General features: G+C 37.6%; 3 protein-coding genes across 4 annotated transcripts; 2 read left to right on the top strand and 1 right to left on the bottom strand.

Moving 5' to 3' along the window:
• Positions 1–642: 642 nt before the first annotated feature.
• On the top strand, positions 643–4,250 carry LOC143881038 (heavy metal-associated isoprenylated plant protein 19-like). Its single transcript, XM_077384030.1, has 4 exons — positions 643–820; positions 3,506–3,540; positions 3,637–3,715; positions 3,839–4,250. Exons 2-4 carry the CDS (start codon positions 3,511–3,513, stop codon positions 4,117–4,119), a joined length of 390 nt encoding a protein of 129 aa, XP_077240145.1. The 5' UTR covers positions 643–820; positions 3,506–3,510; the 3' UTR covers positions 4,120–4,250.
• A 1,232-nt stretch (positions 4,251–5,482) lies between these two features.
• LOC143882064 (uncharacterized) lies at positions 5,483–16,697 on the top strand. Of its 2 annotated transcripts, none has more exons than XM_077385464.1 (6): positions 5,483–6,222; positions 11,477–11,529; positions 11,738–11,802; positions 11,925–12,003; positions 14,645–14,944; positions 16,125–16,697. In XM_077385464.1, exons 1-6 carry the CDS (start codon positions 5,786–5,788, stop codon positions 16,280–16,282), a joined length of 1,092 nt encoding a protein of 363 aa, XP_077241579.1. In that variant the 5' UTR covers positions 5,483–5,785; the 3' UTR covers positions 16,283–16,697. The 2 variants fall into 2 exon arrangements, with proteins under 2 accessions (XP_077241579.1, XP_077241580.1); XM_077385465.1 differs by having other exon boundaries at positions 5,486–6,222; positions 16,128–16,697.
• Positions 16,698–18,270: 1,573 nt separating this feature from the next.
• On the bottom strand, positions 18,271–24,951 carry LOC143882063 (F-box protein At2g32560-like). The gene is made up of 5 exons (XM_077385463.1): positions 23,198–24,951; positions 22,349–22,428; positions 20,616–20,794; positions 20,333–20,407; positions 18,271–18,799 (listed from the first exon to the last, which is right to left on the bottom strand). The coding sequence occupies exons 1-5, from the start codon at positions 23,861–23,863 to the stop codon at positions 18,612–18,614; spliced, it is 1,188 nt and encodes a 395-aa protein (XP_077241578.1). The 5' UTR covers positions 23,864–24,951; the 3' UTR covers positions 18,271–18,611.
• Positions 24,952–26,781: the final 1,830 nt, after the last annotated feature.

Raw genomic sequence — 26,781 nt, 5'->3', positions numbered from 1 at the left:
GTGCACCTATATGAGTCGGGTCGGGTTTCGGGTTTTGGGTTTTTTTCTTTAAACCCCACCCTACCCAAGATTGAGTCGGGTTTTTCAATCTAGAACCCGGCTTGACCCATGACCCATGATTTCTAAACCTGACCCATGTCATTTTCGGGTCGGGTTGATGCGGGTCGGGTAAAACCCAACCCAAGTTGCACCCCTAATAAAAATCTCTTTCATCTTCTCAAGTTTCAAGTTGTGATTTTTTTATTTTTTTTATTTAAATTTCCTTATTTGCCTTTACTGAATAGCCTTTATCCTTAAAAATAGAACCCTAAAATTAACACGACCGTAGAAACTAGCTGTGATCGGATTCGTTGTTAGATTAGACTTAAAACCACATGTCCGATGATCTAATACCATTGAGAACACCTTGATCGGATGATCCTAGACCGTTGATCTAGGGTTTCGCCAAGAAAAGCTAAACCATTTGATTTTGGTATAAGATGAACGGTTTAGATTGCACATATGAAGAGAGAACAGGAAATGATTTAAAACCTTTGTAGTTTGTAACCGTTATTGTAACGTAGTCTATCGCAAATGTTGTTTCCTTTCCAAAATGGTTACGACGTTTAAAACACCTTTCTAACAGTTACACCTTCCCAAAAAACCCTCTGAAATTCATTACTATCATCCCACCATCGTCTATCCACCTTCCGAAACACAAGAAACCCTTTGCCGAAACGATACAAACTTTTTTTGATTTCTCACAATAAATCCGCCCCAAACACAAGATAAAAAAGCCAAAGCCAAAGCCAAATTCAAACAAATCTCTGGAAATTACTAGGTCGGTTTTCTCCCTTCCCCTTTTCTCATGCCATCTCTGGTGGTTTTTTTTAAAAATTTGTTGATTTGCTTTTATCTATTATGGGCGTGTGTCCTTATATTCGATTGAATTTTAATATACAACCACCACTCATCCTTTGCCATTCTCTAATGGCTGACATTCTAACCAATCCTTTCCCATCTCTTAATTCTGGGTACTACATGTTCTTATTTTTAAGGTTCCAAGTGGAATCAGGCATACAATCAGTAACAGTGATTAAGAAATATTGTTCGATTGTATTCTTCTTTTTTCAATTAATATTACTCAATACTACATTGAAATACCAAACAACATTCTTTACTCAATACTACATTGAAATTCCAAAGGACATTCAGAAAGAATGAATGTTCGATTGTATTCCTTATTTCCAAGATAATTCTCTAAAGATTAGCAAACAAGGAATGTCTCATATATTGTCTCTGGAAATCCCTATAGCTTAGTAAAGGCCTTATTTCTTCATTCCTCTCTGGATGAGGATGCCCTGTTTGCATTGCAAGAATTTATTCCAAGGCTTTGAAAAGAAAAACTTTTCCCAAGTCTCCTCCTCTTTCATCGTTTTATTCAGAGGTATCTGCACTTTAATGGTTATGCAGTATTTTAACTTCCACTCTGGGAAAAATCATTGAATTATAAAGCTAGTACATATTCTTTTATCTCAGTTATTCCTATATGAACAGCACAAAATTTACTAAACTATGATAACTGATGCTCATCTTTTAAATGGAAAAATACTAATCGTATCCATTTACTAAACTATAATTCCTGCAATGAGGTAATACTGCACTAGACATACAGATGGGTGCCCTGTTAGTTTAGAAGCAGAGAGGCATCGAATAGTTAAAATGCTTAGATAAATTTTCAGTTTGTTGGATTACTGTAGTAATAAGCATACTCATTTGTTTTATATTTAGATCTGTTGGCATAAAACATCAGAAGTATTTACGTATCCCGTAATAAAATTCAAAACCCTTAAATACATCTCCATTAAAACACCCACTAAACTCTTATTTAATCTTAAATCCTATCTCTCACTTCATCTTTGAAAGCTATCCTTAACAGTTAACAGCCATCATTCCAACCGCCTCTTCTCCGTATCTTCTTCCCATACGCTCCTTCTCCGTATTTTTTTAATTTTCTAAATCGATTGCGCCCTTTCTTTTCTAACCGTTTTTGTTTGAACCCTTAAAAATCAGTCCCAAAAAGACACCCCTTCATCTCTCTCCTCTAATCAGCTCCCCTAAAATCAACCCCCTAAATATTTTTTGAAAATCTCCATACCCCTTCCTCAATATTCCAATCTTCAACCTTCTCCTCCATTAATATCACCCACCAGGTACTCTTTTATTTTGCCTTATTTTTACGGTTTTTCATAATATTCCTATATTTCTCCCTCTAGGCTTTGTTCCCTTTGTTTTTTCGGAGTCTATGTATGGTCTCTCTCTCTATATAATATTTCCATTTTGATTGGGCAAACGAATCTGGAGAAGGAGCTATAAATGAATCAAGGGTTGGATGATCCTAACCCTTAGATCTATAAGGGACTGCCTGTTATTTATACCGCTATAGATCGGCGTCGAGTTAGGATCATCCTATGGAGATGAATTATGGGTGCAGCTAGCCTATTAACATTCTGGCCTCACCTGTCAAAAATTGAGGTGCAAATAATGAGGCTCTGTATATCAAAATATGAGGAGCAAATTGTGGGCTCCATTTTTATTGGAGATGGTGGGCCCAAACTATCAAAACGTGAAGTGTAAAATGGTGGCCCCAAAACATGCTATGCCGTGTCAAATGGTGGGCCCAACATGCTATGCATGTGATTCAAAATGGTTGGTCCCACCCCATCAATGCATAAGGCTTAAAATGGTGGGCCCCAGCCTATGTATGGTGGACCTTGATTCCCCACCCACAGAGCAAATTACTTGCTCCGTTCCTGGCAACAAATGTATTTTTCTCTATCCAATTGGGTTTGGAATTTACTACATCTACATCTCGTTTTCTTCCCTTCCATGGAATAGTAGTATCATCGATTTAAAATATTGGCTCTTTATAGAATATATAAATTATATGCATTGATGAATATTTATGATTTCTAGACTCAGGACTCGATTTGATTTAGGTCGTATTCGGAGTTGAGTAGCCAGTTATATGTTGGGATGCTTTTTTCATTTGTTCACCTGGAAGCATATATTTTTCTGTAAATTAACATCTAGGTTTCATTGGGATCTATAATAAGATCTCAAACTTCTGATGTTTGACCCAACTTGGTCCTTCCAGTATATGATGTGCACTGATCCAACATACAATTTCACATTTACATTTACACTTCATGAATTACACTTTTCTTTTTATTATGAAATGGTTTATATACTACCAATGTCCCATCACGCATCAAGTAGATGATGAAATGAGGATCCCACAAGCCATTGCCGACTCATCTGGTCGTTCTTAGTCAATTCTTCCAATTTTCATGCTCTCTGTTGTCTTCAATAAAAAAAGTCATTCACCCGTGCATGGTTCTTAATATATCTTTATTCTTCCTTATAACTGTTGTTTTACTTTTTATTACTGGTCACATGAAAACTGCATTTCTATTTTACCCTTTCTCTATTCTCTTCTTAATTCCCATCATCTTCCATCTTTCAGTTCCAATGGCGGAAGAGAAAAAACGCCCTGAAAAGGTTATTTTCTTCCACAAATTGAAGTTCATTTATTTCTTTAACCCCTTATGTTCTTTTATTCTAATTGTATTCTAATTCTGGTATTTACCTTCAAAGATTGCTGTGGAATTGAAAGTCTATATGCATTGTAAAGCATGCGAGAGAAGTGTAGTGAAAGCACTATACAAGTTTAAAGGTATATATTCAATACAAAGACATTTTAGAATGTGCAATCCACGGCGCGTAATAAATAGAATCCATTTGTTATTTCATTAAAAGAATTTAGGTTCACAATTTTTTTAATATTCAATTTTTGTAGGGGTGGAGAGGATTTTGACGGACATGAAGCAGAATAAGGTAGTTGTAACAGGGAGAGTTGAACCAGAGAAGGTTTTGAAGAGAGTAAAGAAGAAGACGGGAAAGAGGGCGGAGATTGTGAGTAAGGACGCATCAAAAGACAAATCTGATGGAGAGGATTCAAAGTCGGGTGTAGAAGACAAAGGGTTGAATGTTCACCATGTATTGTTTGATGATTTGGTAGAGAGAAGTATGCTTACCATGTTCAACGAGGAGAATCCAAACGCTTGCAGGATTCTGTGAAGACATATTTGAGAAGGTGTAAGAGTGTAGGATCAAACATCAAACCAACGGTTGTTGCATGTGGCCTTGCAGGAATATTCTACTCTGTTGGTCCCCATTCTATTTGAATATTTTGTTGTGTGGGGGTTTATCAGGGCATTCTATCTTCTTACCATTATTTCTTATTGGACAATAAACTTGTTTTTTGAGTAATATATTCTCTAATTTAATTTTTTTTACTGCGTTATCTATACTATATAGAACATGAATAGTGGCACTGGCCATCACTTCCTCCTCACTGTCTTTGTTGACAACAAAAATGAAATATGTAAAATGAATTTGATGGTCTAAATGGCGGTGATAAAACTGGAAATACCACCTTTACAGCCAGTTACAAAGGGCAATGATAAATTGGGGCATAAATTCGACCCCCTTAAATTAGGTTGGTGGGTCGACCGGTCCTGCATTTTGGGCCCTTAAGTGTGTTTGGGAATTTTCTTGGATTTTCAGCTTTGCTTGATTTGATTATTCAATTCTAACATATTCCCATTGTTTAATATCCATGACATCTCCAATGTTGATTTTTGGTGAATTTTAATAATTAAGCTATAAATTTTAAAAAAATTCCAATTTACCCAATTTGCTAATTATGCCACTGATCTCCAATTTATGTCAAAATTGTTTATTTTTCTTCCTTCAATTTTCTAGTATTGATATGATAGACGAGTTAAATACCCTAAGATCAAGCAAATACCAAATTTGTTCTATTTGGGGATTAATTTCAAGGATTTGCATTTTTGGAATGAACTGAACCCATAGGCTAATGATGAGGTTGATTTACATGTGATTTCAGTCATGGTTTTCTTATAGCTTTCACGTAGTATTCTTAATGGTGATTCTCTTTTTTTTGTCGATGATTAATCATATAATCTAGGTGCTTAGACTTTTGTATTCCAAAAAAATGACCCATTTATGCACAATCATATAGATATTAAAAAAAAAATCACATTCAAATGATATGATCATTGAGCACTATCATCTAGATACATGACATTCAAACACAGATAAGAACATTGTATCTATGATTTCATACGATTTTATCAATTAAAGCACATCCCTAAGATTAAGATAATCAAGATATAGATTAAGTTGAGGATTTTTGCACCCAAGCCATCTTGCCACCGTGGTTCTCATGAAGGTCTAATTCTTTTTTATCCAAACAAACTTCCTACTTTTTATGAATAACGAAGGAATATAACTGTCTTTTGCCAGGTGGAGGCGTGGGTAGTAACAGATAGCCAAGTATCATCTCAACACGTGGCATTCTTCAGTTGGCTAATCGATTTAACACCTGTTATTTCGCCACTCGCACAGAAATAAGAGAAATGAAGAGATTGAGCGAGGAAGAAAAAAAAAAACATTTCATTTAAGAACAGGAGCCGTAAATCTAGGGCTAGGAATATTTTCCATAAAAGCTAGGGTTAAGGAAAATAGGACGAGTATTCTTGTCTGAAAAGAGGATTTCTAGGGTTTTTCCCCCGAGAAAACCAGTTTCCAAGCAGAATTTTCATCAAAGGAAGATCTTCCGGAAAAGCTAGGGTTAGGATTAGTATTCTTGACTGAAAAGAGGATTTCTAGGGCTTTTTTTAACACCTGAGAAAACCAGTCCCTTAGGATTTATACGGTCATGCCTTATCTAGTGCGCGATCGTCTCTTCATCGGAGATATAAATGCCGCGGCAAATATTTTACAGAACGGGAGCACGGAGATCACGCACGTGCTCTCGCTCCTCAGCTCAGCCTCCATCTCATTTTTCTCAGACTGGAGATCCAGCGTTGTGATCCCTACAAAAGAAATCCGCAAGGTTTTCGTTGGTGGCTCTGAGTGTAATTCGAGTGTTGAAGATGAGGTTGAGGGATCGAAGAAGGACGTGCGATCGGATAAGCTTCTGTACTCGCTCGAAATGGCGGGGCCGGATTTGAAGTTGGTGAGGATGGCGGTGCCCTTGAGAGATATGGAGAATGAAGATTTGTTGGATTATCTGGATGTTTGTTTGGATTTCATTGATGAGAGTAGAAAAGAGGGGTCTGTTCTGGTGCATTGCTTTGCTGGCGTTTCTAGGAGGTAAATTTAGGTTTATGAATCTTGTTAATCGTTTTTTCAGTTGATGGTTGATTGTATTGCTTATTGTTGGCATCGATGTTTGTAGAGTGTACGGTTTATGGTTTTGGATTGTTACTATGATTGTTGAATGGTTACAAACTTTGCAGTTTATGATTTTGCATCGTTTATATGGTGTATTTAATTTGAGTCAAGGTTTTTGTATGACAAAATTAGGGGGCCCACAACCACCACCTCACCACTACGCTTTACTTTGCCTTGATCATGATTTTCATTTTGACCTTTAGCCTACTTATATGTTATCAAATATTGTTCATTTGTCTTGCTTTTGGTGTCATTAGAAAGGTTTTTGATTAAGTATCTAACAAGTGATGGACCATTCAGGGGGTTGTATATGTTTATCATGGGATTTTTGTTGTTGTTTTGTTGTAAGTGTCGGGGTGATTAAGTCTTTTTATTTTTTGGTAAGTTGGGATCAAACCTGCGACCTCAAGGATGAGAAACAAAGCCTTGATTGCCCGACCCCATAATTAAGTCTTTTGTTATAACCCAAGGGGCTGTTTGGATACGCGGATTTTAGAATCTTAGATTTCCTCAAAATCATGGAGGGGAGACGAGAGAAGGAGACCGCCCGTTTCGCTTCTCTTTAGAATCCTGGATTTTAAGTAAGAAATCCAGGTTTAGAGTGCCCCCCACACACCCAAATCCTGAGATTTCAAAAACTTGGAAACATGGGATGATCTCCTACTCTCTTGCTCCTCTAAATAGAGGGCCCACCAATGTGTCATTTAAAAACCTTTATAAAAGGCTCAAGGGGATGGATTTCTCGACAAGTTTGGATGTGCAACTCTTCCCTACAATTAATGCAAGAGGTAAAAAATCGTAAGGCCTTTCTCTCTAGCTACCTCCTCTCTTACTCTTCCTTCTCCACTTCATTCTTTCCTTCTTTCTCATCTTCTCCTTCATCTTTTATTCTCTTTTTCCCTTATTTCTTCCTCTTCATTTTCTACTCTTCCTCCCTCCTCTCCCTTTACCTTTTGATAGTTTGATCATCAATCTACCTCGGTTGTCTTGTGGGCTCCATCTTTAATTACCCACGGTCCAATCCTCTGATTCAATGATCCTAACCATCTGATTTACGACTGGCAAAGGGAAGGTTAAAACCATAGTTGCCAGAATAGGAAGCGAGTGCGAGAAGTGAAAGGGGGAAGCGTGGGGTTTAGAAAAGAGAAAATGCTGGAATCAAAAATAGAAAATGCGGGAAGCGAAATTTTTAAAGAAAATAAAAAGAAATTGTGTGAGAAGCGTCATTGAAAGTCAAAATGAAGTATATAATAAGCCACATTGAAAGCAAATATAAAGTACAAGGAAAGAGTAAGTATTGTAGTAGGTTGGGGAGAAAGGGTTAATATATGTAAGTATTACAATTAGTAAAGAAGACTTCACGAATTAATTAGAATTAAAAGTTTTAGGAATTGACAATTTCACTTGTTTTATTTGTGTATATTTAATGTTAATTTTTGGAAAAAGATCCACATAATTTTCCTTTGAAACTTAAGATGAGTTTGTAAGTTTTACATGCACAGTTTTTTAAATATGATGCTTTAGCATTATCAGAAGGAGAAAATATTATTTTAGGAAGTAAAAATCACTGAAATAGAAAGCATTGTGAAACGAGAAGAACTTTCCTTCAGATGAGTTTTTAAGTTTTACATGCCGGATCATCACAGTCCACAATGTCACTTGCAAGGGTATTGTTGGAATTTCACAGAAAATTATGGGCAGTGATATTTTCACCCCCCGGCAGTACGCATGCGCCCCCTTATAACGTGATTTGACGTCAAAAAGCATTAAAGTTGCCCACTGTTCACGTCAAATCACGTTATAAGGGGAGCGCATGTGTACTGCCGCCGGGGGCGGAGGGCGGGGGCGGGGGGGTAGGGGGTATATCATCTCTGTTTGTCAAAAAGAAAAAAAAAATCACAGAAAATTATCATTTTTTTTTTGAACTGGCAGAATTTATCATTTAATTTTATTATTCGTTGATTTTTTTTGCTTCAGTCGATTCATGCTCCATCTAGCAAGTTGCTTTGATGCGTCTTGAGCTAGTCAGTCAGATTGCTTTCTACTCACTGAGCTGCCATTTCCTAGATGCAGTTTTCAGCTTACTGACTTTATCATGGAGAGAGAACCCTGTATATGTTTTTATGTAAGTTGTTAACTAACCAACTTCTCCAAAAGCTTAAGCTGTTGGAGAAAGGCGTTATTTATCTTTTATACTTTAACACTCCCCAACACGTGTGGCCCACTTGGCAAACACGTGGCACATGTGGTCCCACTTTGGGCCGACCATCTCATGTGGATTTTTGCTATCCGGGAGTTTTGAACTCGAGACCTTTGGCTCTGATACCATGTTAACTTACCAACTTCTTCAAAAGCTTAAGCTGTTGGAGAAAGGCGTTATTTGTCTTTTATACTTTAACATAAGTCAATCCAACTCTGTGGTAGGCTTAAATATTTGATGAACATTGGAGATGCAAGCCTCTATGTGGAGGTATCTGTTGTAAGTTCATTCTTTGTACTGGAACAGGGCTTCGCTGCTTGTTACTGAGAACCTTTTCCAGGATGAAGGGAAGATGCCCCTTGTTGTGCTAGTTCTTGGGTAAAAGTTGAGTTTCTCTTTGCAAGACTATCCGGATCCATGCTCTTTTGACGCCTTGCAACAGCTGCAACATCCGTGACTGCTCTTGTATTGTCTCACAACCTTCTAATTGATCCCTGTTGTCCACAATTACCTAGTTTCTCACTGTTCCATGAGTTTGACAGGCCCCCCATACTGAACTTACTCCTAGAGATGGATCTCCTGCAAATCTGTGAAATAATTAATCCAATTGCCATGGATCAATGGCATCCTTTATTGAAAAGAATCCCAGAATGTGTGTTGGCTAAACACATCATGCTATCTGCTGAATTTTGAACTGTGTCAAATTAGGGCTTCCACAAAAGACACTGCCTAAAGAAGCTTGTACTCTGATAACGTTAGCTAGTTTTTGACTTAGTTTGCAATTCAGATTTCAATCTATCTAGTATCTACCATTAAATGCTTCTGTGCTTGGCCTTGCCTCAACTTCATTTCACAAATCATAACTGCCCAGTCACCTTCACCAATGTCATTCAGCTTTCCCAAATGCAAAAAGCAAGTGAGACATTAGATTGATCTTGGAATGAGGTGTATGCTTCACATCATTGGATCTTGTCTTCAGCAGCACTTTGATTTTGTGACTTTTAAGTTTTTTTATTTTTTGGGGGATCTTGTGGTCTTTTGATGACTTCTTATATTTTGAAATTCATGGTAATTATCTAGAGGGTGAATCGACAGACACTTACTAAGAGCCTCTTTTGCTACTCACATGCACTACACATGTGAGGCTGGGAGGTGTGATTTCGAATGCAGGAAAGATTTGGCTGCTAATTGCATGGTAAAGCTATTGGATCAGCATTATTTTCTTTATTGTATGATTTCTTGTTCGATCTTTAAGACATTGATCTTTGTTCACCATCGCGTGGCCTCCTTCCTGTGAAACTGACACCTCACACTTCTCTGTCCAGCCCTTTTTTAAATCAGTGATTCGGTAAAGCAAAGCCTTCCCATCCTCTTTTACCCGGTCAGGCTGGATGCACCGTCTACATTCAGATATCATCTTGAACTTGTGATAACCACAAGCGTGTAGTCTTCAAGTTGATGAACTTGAGCTCGACCGGGAGGAGGCCTAGGCATACCTCTCTTTTTTCCCCTTCTTTGTTCCCAACCAATATCTGCCCTTTCTCTCCCTTCTTTCTTCTACCCTCTCAGCAACCATTTTAAACTTCTTAGCTTTATGTCGAATCACGTTATAGGGGGGGGGGTGCAAGTACTGCAGTGGGGGTGAAACTATCATCTCCCTATTCTTATATAAATCTTTATAAGCCACTTTTCCTCTGCTGATTTGGTCGCCTGATCTTGCAATACTGCGGCGGGAAAATTCTTCTTGCACTGCAAGAGTATCCAAGGCTTCCCACTTTTCTGTATACTCCACCTGAAGGAGATCAAGGAACAGAGCAGAGCGCCTTCATTACCAGCCTCCTTCCTACCGGATTGACAACAATAGATCTCCATTACTCTATTTCATCTTTCATTTGCATTCAATGTGCAGATCCACGTCAAAAAACATTAATTTTCTAATCATGTTCTACTCCTCTGTAAAACATTTAGTTGCAAGATTGTGAATAATGTTTTCATACATGCAAGGACGGGTGTGAAGGTCCTTTGCTAGAAATTGCCCATGGATGCATCCAAACCATAACCAGAGTCCTTGAAGGCTTTTGCATTATCATTCACAGGATTATGCTTACACAGATTGTTTCGAGGGAGATTTTGTCTGAACCACTGCTGAAGAAACCAGAAGAAAAAGTGGAGTTGCTCCATATAAATGAAGTGAAAATAGAAGGATTAACGTCTAGGATGGATGGTGGAGGCTAAAGTTGGAGGTTGATTTCATGAGAGTATAAGGTCTTATTTGGTTGTTCTCCGCATTTATGGATAGAGCTTTGGTTGGTAACTTTGAGCATGTGCTCTTTAAATTGGTAATATTTTTTTGGTGTTGTTTAGATTGGTAATACTGATCAAATATGAACTGTTTTATATTAATTTTCTATTCTTTAATTCAATTCTAGCGCACCCAATCTCAGTGCTTTGATTTATTACTTTAAAAGGAGTACTTGCCCAAGTTCCATCATGTCTAGCAATCATCAATATTTATTGGCATGCAGTGTATGCTTTCCATTCAAAGCATGTAGTCCACTGACCCTGACTTGTACCATCCTTTCTCCTTTATCGTTTGTTTAATCATCTTCTGTTAGTCAAATCAGTGATGGTTACACAATTCTTGTTTTTTTACACGTCAATAGCTGTAAGATTACATTATATATTTAATTGCAGCTTTAAGTCGTATTTAGTTTGGAAATTGCATTGTTTCATTAAGATTGAAGGCTTACTTGGTCAATTTTATCTAGATATGCACTTGTTTTATTTATCTATTTATTTTTGACATAGAACACCAATCTTTTTTTGTTTTCCAGTGAGAAATGTCATCACATTTCTTGAGCATGGCTCTTTGGTCGGGTTGGAATAGTTAGTATACTATAAGCTGCTGTTTTTCCTATTCTATGCTTATCATCTTCAGGGTTTACACTTGTCTTTGCATCTTTGTTCTTGCAGTGCAGCTGTTATTACAGCATATCTGATGAGAACTGAACAACTATCTCAAGAAGGTTCGAACAGATCCATCTTTTTTAGTCTGAACTATCATGCACGAGTTTTTATAGATTAATTCCAAGCTTTTTGGGTTTGAATTTTGTTATTAGATGGCATCCCTTTCTTCCTACTGACAAGATTGTGGACATATTGGACAACATAATGTTCATATCATCGATTTTCATATGGTTTCCATTCTTTTTTATGTTGGACATATTTCTGCAGACGCACTTTATTCTTTACAGCAAAGTTGTGAGTTTGTTTGCCCCAATGATGGTTTTCTGGATCAGGTGAGACAAGGGTATTTTGTGTTGGTTTATGATTTAAAAGGAAAAATTAGAAAGTAATCCAAGGGTATTATTTTACAATGCTTGAAGCGTCATGTATTCTTTTTCCTTTTTTTTTGTTGCAGTTAAAAATGTTTGAAGACATGGGGTTCAAAATAGATCATTCCAGCTCCATATACAAGAGGTTTCACTTGAAAGTACTGGGTGGGGTTTCTGTATCACCTGTGGTTATTTATGTGGATTACCTTACTCGATGGATAAATATGTCTAGACATGCCAATTTTTTGTATTCAAATGCTAAAACTACTTTGTGCTCTCAATTTTATATAATTGATTGATTTCAATTTTTTTGTTAAATATGGGGAGTTTCTTTCTGAACAGTGGTCAGATAATGCAGCACAATTTTTCAGGATGGCGTCTGTGTACTGCCCTGTCATTTTCTTCTTTCTAGTATTTTCTAAATCAATTGCTTCATGTGATTAATATTTCTGGTTTTTGTGTTCTACTTCCATCATGCATCACTGTTACCTTGATCTCCAAAAGACCTGGAAAGGAGTGTCGGGAACCCTGAAATGACGAGTTTAATCTGTTATTTATGCACCAAAGTTTATTACCAGCGTGTATCACTCTTACCTTGATTTCCAAAAGACATGGAAAGGAGCACCAGACCTTGAAATGATGAAAACTTAATCTCTTGTGTATCGTTATCATATTAAAAATAAATAAATCTCATATGTATGCCTTAAAGTTTATTAAAAAGGAATTATGAAGCTTACACTCATTGGGTTTGCTTCCTGTTGCACATGGGACACACTGAATTTAATATTCTATCTACAAAACTGTAATTTCACTTGAAAAGACTGCCCAAGAACCAGAAGGGCGAGAGCCTTTCGTGGCTCATCTGAGAACATTTAGTCTTTTCAAACCATACCTAATGTCAAATTAAGTCCACAGATATCCTGATTTCCTGACCCACTGCTGGTTTGGTTATGGTCATTATGATATACAGGGTTCCCAAGTGCAGTGAACAATAATTCCCTCCTCATCATGGGTAAGCACCCCTGACTCACATGGTCTTGAGTTCCCACTGTAGCAATCTTTAGAGTTAGATTATTGCGTCCTGCAAGGGGCACCACTGTGTAAGTCCTCATCCGCCTTGAAACAATCCTTGCAAAGCTGTTTGAGCAAGTTACCAATACTACAAGGCAGAAAAGTTGTTTCCCTTTAAGAGACATCAACCAAGATTCCAGTGATTCTCTCTCTCTCTCTCTCTCTCTCTCTCTCTCTCTCTCTCTCTCATATTTTAAACTAAGTACTTGCAAATTCTAGTCTTTCTTTCCAAAATTTCCAAAGATTGAGAGAAGTTCCTTGGGGAGTCTAATTTTTCCAGTTCTGCAGTGTTTTGTCAATGTGGTCACAGGGTTCCCTATTCTCCTTCATAGACGTATTGAAAGAGGCTCTTTCTGTTAAATTAGATATTCTTAGCAAGGTTGCCAGAGCGGGAATCGAAAGCGGGAATCAAAACGGGAATCGAAGGCTCCTAGGGAAGAATCCTGCTTCCTTGATTCTTAGCCCATGGATGATGCAAGGTTCAGCATTCAAAAACCTTGGATTAACAGAAAAGATTTAACCCTGTGTCAACCAGTTGGGTCATCAGCTTGATTCTTTTCTGTGTGAGCAGCAGAAAGTAACTCAGAAATTTCTATTCTTTCTTGGGAGCCACTCATACGTTTGGCAGCACCATTCAACACCAACTTCTTCTCTTCAACACCAACTTCTTCTCATCTTCATCCAACTTTTTTCATGGCCGAATCTCAATTTTTGCTCTAGTGGTGATGACCTGAAGTCTATAACATTGGGAATAGGGTCTATGAATTAGGGACACAGACACGAGTGTCGCGTGTCGACACGGACACGGAGTATCGGACATGGCAAAACCCCAGAATTTAGAAATGAGGACACGGCTAAACCAGAAACGGGGACACAGAAAAGTCAATTGGATACAATAAATATAATATTGGAATAACAATTTCTTTAGGATTTTAGGTTTAGGAGAGGGAATATAACTCAAATATTAGTTAAAGAAGAGCTAAAAGAAGAGTTTATAACATAAGAAGAGTTAATGATAAAAGAAGAAAACACAATATTCAATAATAAAACAGAATGTCACACTTGACACGGTTATTAGTTATAACATAAGAAGAGTTAATGATAAAAGAAGTAAACGCAATATTCAAAAATAAAACAGAATGTCACACTTGACATGGTACAAAAATGTGTCGACACACCTACATTAAGTAGGGCACTTCTAGTAGTACATTTACAAGTGTCAACACGTGTGGACATGGGTGTCGTGTCGGACACGACGTAGCACGTGTGTCAGTAATAAATTCAAAGTGTCGGCTAAATCATAGAATAGGGTTCATCTTTGTGCTTACCTTTCAAAATGGAGTGACTAATGCTGATCTAGGTTTCTTTGTCATAAATCTTAAATGTTGGCCTTTATTCCTTTTCCTTTTCATTCATATTGAGCAAACCTAGCTACTTCATTTATAATAATGATAATGAATACTATTATTTGAACTCATTCTAGTCCTTAGATTTTGTTGATTTGTTTTATTTAGATATATCAATTTAATATAATTTTATACCCTCTTTATAAATCTATTGAGCGATTTGTTTTCCTATATGCTATATTGTGTGTGACATGCACTTTGTCATTGTTTTATTTAAATTTTATGCCATTCAGTTTCAGAGTTTATTACGAAAAAAGTCTTTCGAGGACTGATAAGACCTTTGTTTCCTGGAGGATATGCTATCTGAGACGTTATGACCATTGTTTCAGGTGATTGCTATAACCGGGGTGAGAAGATAGATACTTCCAAATTTGGGGCTGATCCTGGGTTGCCTACAGAATCTGAACCTTCCAAGGTAGCCCCCAACGAGGACAAGCCAACTCGTGCCTATCGCTGCAAAAAATGCCGGAGAGTTGTGGCAGTGCAAGAGAATGTCGTTGACCATACCCCAGGTGAGGGTGAGACATGCTTCCAGTGGGAAAAGCGGAAAAGTGGCAACCCATTTAACCGGTCTGACGAGGGCGAGTGTTCTTCCATATTTGTTGAGCCTCTGCGATGGATGACAACAGGTAAACCTTTTAACCTCTGTATCCAGATTTTCCAATAGCTAAACTTAAAACTTTTATATACATGATTGTATATTCATATATGTGAAAGGTTCCACAAACTAGACTAGTCTTGGGCAAGGGCTCTGCCTTTTCATAAACATTAGCATGCTGAATTGGCTTAGTTTCACAGTTGGCTTTGTAGCTAAACTTAGTCAATTTTCTCTGATATTGACAACAAAATTGGCAAAGTTGATGCAACTTGTAATCTTGTCCAAGACTTGGATTGTGTCATGTAAAGCGATGAAGTCGATCTGAACATGAGATTAGACCAATTCTTATTTAAGATTCGGCATCGATCCTCTCACCCTACCAAGTCTAAACTTGGTAACTCCAGATTGACTCTTTCCAATTTTTAAAAACCATTCTAGTCATCCAAGTGGAACATCCAAGCATCTCATGTCTCTGTGTTTTACATCTATGTCCAAGCAAGAATCTGTTGTACACTTGTGTCTCGATGTTTGCCTATTTAACTGATAAAACAAGACTCTGTGTAGACCCTTGTTACATTCCAATACTTTAGGATTCTTTGTGACACTTGAATATCTCTTTTATCTTCTTTTTTTCTTGAATACTACTATCTACTATCACAACTTTTTAATTACCACATATTTTGAGTTTTACTTAAAACATTATACTTAAACATATTAAAATTTTCAATATATCACTTATTATAACCTTCTCTATAAAAAATTAAAATTTGAAAATTGATTAAAATATTTTGGCGAATCCACCACTCTTTCTTTTTGAGGTTTGTCAAATCCAACACTCGTGTCTGTACTGATGCAACATAGTTTTTTTTTTTTTATGGGTAAGCTGGGGTTAGGCAGACCCCTACCAGATTTCATTAGAAAATATATGAGCAAAATCCAAACCTTGCCAAATCGAAAATTAGCTTTGAGGCCTTAGGGGGATCATGGGAAGCTAATCAAAGAGTCTACTAACCTGGGAGCTGCGATTTACAACTAACCTTGCTCATCAGAGGCTTTGTTTTTCTGATTCAACACTATCTTTGCTGGATGCTTGGACTTCTAATCCATAGTTGCGGACACATAACTATGCGTATGTCAGTATGTGTGTAGGGATGTACTGCATGTATTTTCTTGCAGGTGCTTTGGGGTTCTAATTCTTTCTTTTGAAATAGCAGTGGAAGAAGGTGCATTGGAAGGGAAACTTTCTTGTGCACATTGTGAAGCACGCCTGGGTTATTTCAACTGGTCTGGCATTCAATGCAGCTGCGGGAGCTGGATCACCCCAGCCTTTCAGCTCCATAAAAGTCGAGTCGACCTCAGCACTTTATAATCCATTTTTCTGGTAAAATGGCACCAAACAAATAGCAAACTACATCTGAATCAACCTTCATCTGCATAAGCTATGATGGTTTTGCCCATCTGTAGCTGGAGTTTTAGACTCATGGATGATCCAATCTCATAAATATTCATTTTAAATATAGCATGTTTTTTTCATACAATAATCTACTTTCTCGACAGCAGTCCCTTTCATGTTTTTTTATTTGAGAATACAGTACTAGAAATTATTAATATAAAGAGAGTGAGTTTGTAATAAAGGGGGAAGATAGATGAAAATGACCTCTATTTTGGGTGGGTCTTTGATTGTGCCAGATCTTTACAGGGCTGTATAGAAAATGAGTAATAAGAGAATAAACCTCTTGTTCTGCAGAGTAAAGCAGAAATGATATTTTGGGTGATGTTTTAAACTTCTGAACTCTTGTGGGTACTGTTCTGTTTTTGTTCATCAATTATTTTTTTCTCCTTTGATTTTTTGGGCATGGTGCATCCAAAAGGGTCCACCTATCATGTAACTTAGAGCATTGATTTTATTTATTTTTCCTTTGGTTGCAGGGATCTTCTTTGGATTGATGGATGATAGTATAGATAATTGGGGTTATGTAACAGTTATTTCGTAAATCATATATGCATCGAAACTCCAAAACCCTTGAAAGGAAAGCTTTTTTCAAGTTTCCCCATCACTTTTCTTTGTTTGGTTGCACGAGGGAAGGCCCAACCTAGGCTTTTCCATCACTTTCCGTCTGAAAAAAGAAAACATCAATTTTTGAACTGTTGTCTGCACTTGTATTTTGACGAGGGCACTCCTCACTTTATTAAAAGTACGGTATGGCCTGCACCATAGGATGATCCAAACCGTCCATTAGATGGCCCACAGCCTTAATAGGTTGTGCCCCAAAAATTATTTCCATAGGTTGATCCTAACCCTCCGATCTATAGAGGGCTAGGGTCAATCCTCTTAACATTCAGATCGGAGGGTTAGGATTAACCTGTGGAAATGATTTTTGGGGGCACAACCTATTTAGGATGTGATCCATCTAATGGACTGTTCGGATCGGATCATCCTATGGTGCGGTCCAGCACGTACTTTTAATAAAGTGAGGAGTGCCCTCATCAAAATATAGCAGTGCTGATAACATTTTTCTGTTCATCCGGAGAGAATTGTTGGAAATCTCTACATTTAGGTTGTGTTCTTCGATCATTCTCGGCAGTGCTTTTGTGTTTTTTATAACCTGTGGAAAATTTTTAAAAAACATGAAATTATGAAAAATGGCATTCCCCAAACCTGGCCTATTCTACAGTGTCTCCAAATCCTGATTTCCAACCAGCTAAAATCACTAAATACGGGAGCAATGACCTTCGGCACTGTTCACTCTGGGTTTTGAGAATTGACGAGTCCAAAACTGATTATTGTACTCGAAATTGCATTTATTTTTTAGGCTAATAATCAATGTGCAACTTGGGTCGGGCTCAACCCAAACCCCACAGGTTAAACCCGATTCTGGCTCGGGTTGGGTTGGCGTTTTCTCGGGTTGGGTTGGGAAAAGCCATCGGATTGGGTTAGGGTTTAGGCCTTGGCAACCCGACCTCTGTCCTCTAGTTTTCTCATGTTTTTCTAGGATTATGAATTTTTTTCTTGTATTTTTCTATTTGGCCCGAGATGAACCCGAACATAATCCAACCCGATTTGGAGGCCGGTAGGGTTAGGGTTGAGCGAATGCAATGTCGGGTTGGGTTAGGGTTTGAGTATCTATTGACTTCCACCTGAAGAATCATCGCATATTCGCACATTTGCTTCGTGAGGAAAATAGTCAGAAGAGCTTGGGTAATTGAGTTTAGTGTCGGAACTGAATCATCAAACTAATTAGGAGAGTATATTGAATGATCTAACTGACCAGAAGCCAGAAATTTTACTAACCCATTTGTGAAAATCCAGCATTTATAAACATACTTCATAACCAAACACAATAAACTCCAATTGGGTGATTGTTAATGCTGAAATTTAAAATTTAAAAGGATAGTCTTGTAATTATAATACATCAGATTTGCATATCTTCTAATTTAGAAGAAGGGATTTTGCATGTATCAAGGTCACATGAACAGCTGCTTTCAATTCCCACTTGCTGGAAAAAAAACATGACCTCCATAGGACCCAACTAAAATTGAAGGCTATGTTCAGCTTCTAAACCATTCTATCACTAAATTATAAGACACAGTTCATTGGCGTGGAGTCGAAACTTCAGACAAATAGGCTCATATACAGACAAGTTATGACTGGAAAACTCCATTGTTCGAATTCCACGAGACAAGAGTAGAGCTGAAACCTATTCCAAGATTTCTTTTGGCCACAGCTTTTTCCACATTGAGATTTCCTCCTTGTTGTGCAGTTTCCTAATTCCACCGTAGAAACCATCTGCTTCATTTCCTTCTTCCCTATGATCCTTCCTATTTACGACTGCTCGTCGCCACTGTGATCCAGGCATGTATTGGTTGAACTCCAGCATCACAGTATCTGCAAGTGTGGTTACATAATGTGAAAAGCTAAATTCTATAATAGGGAAGCCTAATGCAATCAGCTAGGATCAATATCAATATAGTAACCGCAATAGAAAATGCATGGAACATTTTGATAAAAAGAAGAAACCCATATATAGACAGTTCCAAGGATTGTACAATAGTGGTAGATGATATTACTAGGTCCTTCGATAAGGTATATTTCCTAGTATGTTGTTTAAACTTGATGGGTTTGCACAGTTGACATAGTACTTATCAAAGTTGGATTGTGGAACCTTCCGCGAGGCAAATGTTAACAAATAATTCATTGTTTTGCTTCCAAATGAAAATTCAGGAATAATTCACACTCTATGAAGAGCATCTGTGTGGTAGAAATTAATAATCGACATGCTGCAATGTGGGAATCAGCTTTCTTTCTGGTAACTCTATAGATTTTGTTTGAGAGGCAAGTAAGCAACATACTCAGTATAAATGTGAGTCATAGCTCATCACTTGGTGAACCTGATAGTACAAAAAGCATACTTATTTAATAAATGTAAACTGTTTCACTGTAATTTGCATTTTTCAGGTTATGCTTTGACAATATAACTTTCGCAACTCACACTAAAGTTTACATTGGAGAGCCTATAGATTTTAGAGGAGAAGATCTAGAAAAAAGATTCATGGGCATTCAGATGGGTCAGTTAAAACATTTTAGTTGTTGAAATGTTTGAGTAGGGCAAATAAAAATAACAAGGTATAGAGATGCATTATTGCCCTAATTTTACCGGACAAAGGAACAAAACATCACTTGCTTACTTCTTTCCAAGAAAAAAAACATCACTTGCTTACCAGCAATTTTAGTAAAAAAAAAAACTAGCTCCCATAAATAGATATTTTATGATGGTCTGCTAGTCGAATTATTAAAGTTACCTCAAATGTAATATTTTATAATGGTGTGTTAATCAAATTATTAAACTTATCTCACCTGTAATCTTACTTATCACTTGCCAAGAGGAACCTTAATTGAGGATTTCCCCTGACTTGTGGCTGAGATTAAATACAGAAACCGTTCATTGAACAGATTTTGACATTGAGGTCATAGCATGTTATAGGACCATTATTATTACACGAACTAAGACCAGAAGCTTCCTGGACTTGGTTCACTGAGCATTTTTAAAAAAATTAGAAGAAATATCCATTAAAAAGGCCCTCCAGGACCCAGTAAAGGACCCCCTGGGTCTTCCATGTAGCGATTTTTGAAACAGTGAACCAACTGAAGATGAGTCACGAGGACCCGGTAAAATTTTCAAATGCTTATTGTATAAACAATCAACAACAGAGAATGAATAAGTTTTCATGTTTTGGTGTGACTCAGAAAACAATCAAATTTTTAAGTACAAGAATTCAATCACTTCATCAAACATTTTTATTTTTTCACCACATGAAAATTATGTATAACTTGAACAATGTGATGTTACAAATAAAAAGTTCTTAGCCACGATGAAATTATGGATAAGATAAGCTAAATGGTTTCATTTGATCTTCTCACCTCTAGTATGACAACGACAGTGATTCCCATTCCCATCACAAGATTCCAAGTGACCCACAACCCCATACCACCAGCCTGCAATACATACCACACATTATCAAGTTGAAAAAACAATGACAGGAATGTAAATGACATGAAGCAAAATAAACAAATCCTATTACTTGAAAACTTGAAACCCCTTTTTTTAGTAGGTAAGGTGGCTCTTGAAAATCATTTTACCTATTGCATAGATCAAAACTAGGAACTTCAATAAACATAAGAAGAATATGTTTTAAGTACACACCGTAAGGAAATTCTTTGTTTCTTCTCCACTGAATCTCAATATGATCGCCAGGGTGTAAATCACTTAAACAGTCTGAAACATGAAGAGCGCGTGCAGGAGTATCAACAGGCAGTGCTCTTAGTCTTTCCCACTGAACCCCTTCCTCTATCACTATTGTACGGCATCCATGAGGTGGATACCTATAAGAAAAAGATAATCTGTTGGTGAAAAAGGAGGCCCCACAATCCGATCAATTTATCACCAAAACACTGGTATATCTAGAGTCAGTGACACACAAAGCCCCAGAGAGTTATCAACCATGCCCATTTTCAAAAGTGTTGCAAGGAAACTCAATCAGTTGTAAATTTTGAGAATACAGACATAAAGTCACAATTTTACACTGATATTTGTGATATGTTGCATGAAATGCTATTCTATATGATATTGGGCTGTTTGGCTGGCCATGCGCGCGCACGCGTGTGTGTGTGTGCGCGTTCGCATGTGTGTATTAAAATATATGGAGAAGACATCTCTACTCTAATATTTTATTTGCAGTGGTCGTTTTACTTTAAGTTTCTCTGATTGGCTGTTGATAGCTTGTTGGGAATTGTAATAGGCAATGAGAAGTGTTAAATAAAGAGAGAGCCGCCATTATAGAAACCATAGTTAGCAAAACTTCGTTTTAAAAGGCTTTTTCCCCCGCTATATTTTGTAAATAACAAAATTTTAAACACATTAAACATGCTTTTTCGTATTTTCGTGTATTTGACCCTTTTTACTATGTTTTTTAACCAATACCACATTAAATTTTTTCCGTCCCATTTTTTGCCGAATAACGTTTTGCTAACTATGATAGAAACAAGGGAGTGCATGTATCAGCTATGAAAATTATTGATATTCCGTGTGCTGATTGGCCAGCCTAATATATATTCTTTTTACTAATATCATGATGAAGCATAGGCACTATCGTACATTGTGTCCCCTCTTCGTTGATCTAAACTGTCTCTGTCATGGGTGGCATCTTAGACTGTTAATGGCATGGCATCTCCAAAGTAGGTCCATCTTAACATTAGATTGAAGTCATCACTAGTAGGCAAATGATCAACTTAAAATGATGAAAGTCTAGACGTTAACAAGGCAGTTTCCCACAAATTAGTCAGATAACACTGCATGGAAGAAATTCTGCATTCTGCACCACCAGTAGTAGGTGATGCAGAGGACATATGCAGGTCTTGAAACGGACAATTTAAAAGGCTTAAAAGAGGTACACTAACCACATTATTCAGAATGTAGCTCGACGACAAACAAATCTCTTCATTATGTGGTTTCATCTTCTTTGCATTATGGAACAAAAACCCGATAAAGATGAGTTTTTGTTGATCATGAACCAGTCTCTGGCTGTGCTTGGAAGACAAAAGCCCCCATAGCCGGAGAGATTTTACATCATAAAGTTTTTCATTGCGATTTTAAATTGTGTCATATCACATAACAAACCAAACAATTAACTTTTTAATACAAAGACCTTTTCATAGCTAATGTTCAGATATTGCAACATTGTAAAAATATTGTTCAATCGAAACGCAGCCTTATATATTTCTTTCTTCTACTTAAAATGAATAAATAGCTTTCAAAAATCAAAAGATATGGGTATAGTCATGTCAATGCAGACTATATTAAACAAAAGCAGTAACTGATAGATTAACCACGAACAGTAAACTAGTATTCATTTTTGAAGGAGGATATTTCACACGAACCTTGCATTAAAGGTGTCTGTACGCCAATCGTAGCTAAGCTCGGCGTCGTAGCATGACAGCATAAACCCAACATGCCCATGCTGCAGAAAGGCATAGTAATCTCAGCAATTTCTATGTAAATCAAAAGGCAGCCATGTGTAGGGTTGCCAGTTAAATTTAGATGTTTCTAAAACAAGCAGCCAAAGCATAAAATCCAAAACTTCCATGGAATACAAAAAATCGTATTCTGTTTGAGAAACATGAACCAACAAAAGAAGCTAAATTATCCAGACCAGCCAACAGAATCACATAAAACACTATATGAGCTCAAAGACTTCAAACACTACATACTTCCATGGAAGAAAACAACAAATCTAAATGTCTCTCCTTCAAAATTCAGAAATCCTACACAGGTAGAGCTCAAAACAACAGATACTAGCTAAACTGCAACTCAGTGTAGATCGATCTAAGCATTAAAAAGTGTTGAAGTATAAATGATTAAGTAACACCAACACCAACAGCTAAAGCTTTTGGAGTAATTGGTTGTTCCACATGGTATCAGAGCTATTACCTCGAGGAAGGTCCTGGGTTCTAAACCCAACAAGCCCTTTTTTTCAGAAGTCCTTGATATTAAAAACCCATATGTACGGCCAACCCAAAAAGACGGGCCACATGTGAGGGAGAGTGTTGACGTATAAATGATTAAATAACACAAAATCTAACAGCTTAATGTTTTGGAGTAATTGGTCGTTTCAAAAAAGGTAGATGGAAACTGATAATTCAATAAAGAATGCTTCAGAAAAAATTGACTACAACAACATAGAACCAAACATTGAATTTAAGGGAAAAAGAAAGAAGATAATCAGATACCTCGCGATTGTAGACCTGACCAGGGAACCAGAACTTGCCGCTCTCAAGAGACAAGTACCAAGACATGATCGAATCAACAGGCAAAGAACTTCTAGGCTTGACACTGCCATTGATTTTAGATCTGAGCTGTGAAAGGGGCCACATACAAGACAGAGAGCTAAGCAATCCTTTTGACTTTCCGCCATCCAAAACACCTGACTCCTTCCTCGACGAAATAAGCCGTTTCCATTCTCTATAAGCAACATGGCCTATCACCCTACCCCATTTCTCTTTCATATGCCTCTCCCACAGATGATTACTCCTACACTGATCCCTCAAAGACCTACAGACTCCTCCCATGTTACACAACCCGGCTGGCGAAAGCCTCCCTAAAATGCATTCCATTGCCAATTCTGGCAAATCTAATATAGATGACACCTCTGCCTCCTCACAATTCTCAACTTTTGGAAGACTCTTCCTCTTGAAAGACATTGTAGACGAAATTCCAATGACAGTATCTCTAAGCTTAGTACTATCTCTCAACAATTGAACAAGAAAACAGGACAATTCTTGCAAGAACGCAACTGAGAGCAATCTCATCTCATTAGCCCATGATGGAAGAGGTTTAAGAGAAAGGGACTTGGAAAGAAGGAAGAAGGAGAGGCAAGATATCAAGAAGAACAGCATCAGATAAGGGAGATTCTCAAATGGGTCGATTTGAGTTTGGCATAAAGGTGAAAGACCCAATTGCTAAAAAGCAACAGCGAAAACAACCATACGAGAGAAAAAAAATCCAGAAAAAATAATCGATCCAATCAATGGTTACTACGAATATATGAGGTTGTTTCTGCGACGAAGCCCACCAAACCTAGCTCCAGTGGGCCTCATCACTAAAAGAGGAGAATCTGTAGAAACCTCAAAACTCGGCTTTTAACTGATGACTGTTAGATTAAACAGCCCAAAAAATCAAGAACAGAACAAGAAAACTTTCCTCACAGGATTGCAACGAGGTACAATGAATCTATGTTTGCTAATCTTGACAAGACAGGTCTCAATTCAGAGGGCTAAAAAAATTGAACTCCGAAGTTTACTAGGATGAGTGGCTTCACCCCTCTTTAAACCTTTCAAAAAAAAAAAAAAAAAAAAATCCCACGTGAACAACTGTAGAGAGGGGTGAGAGATTCCAGATATGTTATGGGTTTCTGACACAGGGAAATCTGAAAGGAACTTGGTATAGATTCGGAGATCCAAGTCACCAAAACCCTAAATCTGGGGAAGAACAACAAAACCTTGAAAGATAACAAAACCCAATTAAAAATACAAAGATATGGAAAGAGGAATCTGGAGAAATTTGGAGATGACACAGATGAAGATGAACACAAAGTGGGTCCTAAATCAGTTCATCCAAATCTTCATCATAGCCCACAAAATCCCCCACCCACCACCCTCTCTAGCTCTCCCTCTCAGAAACCAAAAGCCCAACAAAAAAACAGAAAGAAAGAGGGGCTTTTAATAGATATTGAGAGGGTTTTGATTGGGGGGTTTTGGGTGTCTGAACCCAACCAAAAAGACCACTTGCCTTCTCTTAATTCCCACAAAAATTGCCAGATTTGATGGAAAATAGCCCAACCAGAAGAAAGAACAGAAAATATAAAGAAATGGGATGACCCAAATTTGTTGATAACAGAAGCACAACAATAATTCCTAAAGCGGTCATTTCTGTGTAGCACTTTTGGAAATATGACTTGTTTGTCCTTATTTGGATTGCTGGAATTTTGTGGGGAGTTTTTGCAGAAGAAGTCTCCTGCTTTGGTTTATTATAGAGTCACTACATTTCAGTGAATTTTGCAAATAACATCATGCCATAATTTTGTCACCGAAATACCCATAATAGATTTCTTTTTTACTTGTATAACAGATATTTTACTCTTTTTACAAGTAAAAAATAAATCTCTTATGGGTACTTCGGTGACAAAATAATGGGTTGAGTTCGGGTTCAATTTTAATATCGGGTTTCACTCGGGTCGGGTTCGGGTTGAATTTTCCCAACCTGGGTTGAGTTCGGGTCCGGTTCGGGTTGAGGGTTCGGGCAACTTGACCCTAGTGAAACCCGATATTTTTTATCATTTTTTTTTTTTTAAGGCTTAAAAACTCGGGTCGGGTCGGGTTGGGTTGGCCTCAACACGACCCACTAGACCCGAGTTGCACCCTATTTAAAAGGTGAAAATTACTTTGAAAAAGACCAAAATACCCAAGCTCTAGTCTTAGTCCTATTAGTTTAGAGTTTAATAAGGATGTAGCTTGCTTCTTTTTTGGGTGTGAAGCAGTGTAAAACCAAAATACCCATCAAACATTAGCTCTCCCTGAAGGGATTCAATGGTGAATTGTATTCGTCTCTGCAGCAACATGCAAATCCTTCTCATTCTCCCCCCACCCCCCCTAAATCTAATTAAATATAGCATCACCAGGTGGTACAACTAATAGACAGTGACGACTCAGTGATATGTTTGGACAGGGTGGGGTCCCACTAACTCGCTGAAACAGTCAAACCCATGCATAGTGTGGGGCCCACTATTTTACACATCATGTTTTGATAGAGTGGGCCCATCATTTTACCTAATGTTTGAACGGTACGTCCCACAATATTCACTCGAGGCTAAACATAGGGTGGGGCCCTGGATTTACAAAATTCACTCAAATGTGAGGGCTCTATTTGTAGTTTGTCAAACTAGATGACGTTTTTCCAAATAAAGCCAAGCAGAAGACCTCTTTTGCAAAACTCCTTCTCTGGAAAAGTTGGGAAAGGAAACATGTTTATAATTTCCTTCAAACACACAAAAAAGATGACTTGAACCCACCCTTACGGGTATCAATTTTGGCTCGGGCTCGGAAGCTCGCTCGAGCTCGGCTAGAAAAAAGCTCGGCTCGAATCCTTACCGAGCCGAGCCGAGCCCGAGTTAGGCCAAGCTTGGCTCGGCTCGGCTCGACTCGTTAAGGCTCGTCATGTCACATCATCTTCAAAAACGTGTAAACATCATTGCAAAAACGTACTGAAGTGCGTCTTCAAAACCGTACTGAGGGTGCGTATCAAACGGCTGTGGAAAATCGAAATTAATTTTTTCCCGTAGTTGTCATAACTTATAACCTTTTTGGTTTTTTTTTCTTAATTGTAATAACTTCCTACCTTTAATTCATAATTTTTCATTTTAAACTTTATAAATTCAGCTATTTTAATCATTACTTTTTTTTTAATTTGCTTTTGCTAGCAACCTTTTCCAAGTGCTAAACTTTATAACGCAAGCTCGTTAAACCCAAGCTCGATAAAGCTCGCGAGCCTGGCCGAGCCGAGCCGAGCCCGAGCCCGAGCCAAGCCCGAGCCTGGCCAAGCTCGGCTCGGCTCGTTTACACCCCTACCCACCCTCTTTAATTTTTACTTTAGATAAGACCCTTCTAAATTTCCTCCCTCAAACATCCAAACACTAATTTGGGTCCATTTGGATGCACCTAATATACATGTAAGGAGGAAAAGGATATAGTTTCCCATTCATTTACTTTACTTTTTCTTTCGATTTAAGATGAAAGTCAATTGAAAGAAAAAGCAGTAA

The sequence above is a fragment of the Tasmannia lanceolata genome, unplaced genomic scaffold, assembly GCF_043159265.1.
Source record: "Tasmannia lanceolata isolate RefF3 unplaced genomic scaffold, GAP_Taslan_0.1 ptg000007l, whole genome shotgun sequence".
Taxonomy (NCBI): Eukaryota; Viridiplantae; Streptophyta; class Magnoliopsida; order Canellales; family Winteraceae; genus Tasmannia; species Tasmannia lanceolata.
The sequence above is the reverse complement of the archived record's forward strand: the minus strand, read 5'-3'. Positions and strand labels throughout refer to the sequence as shown.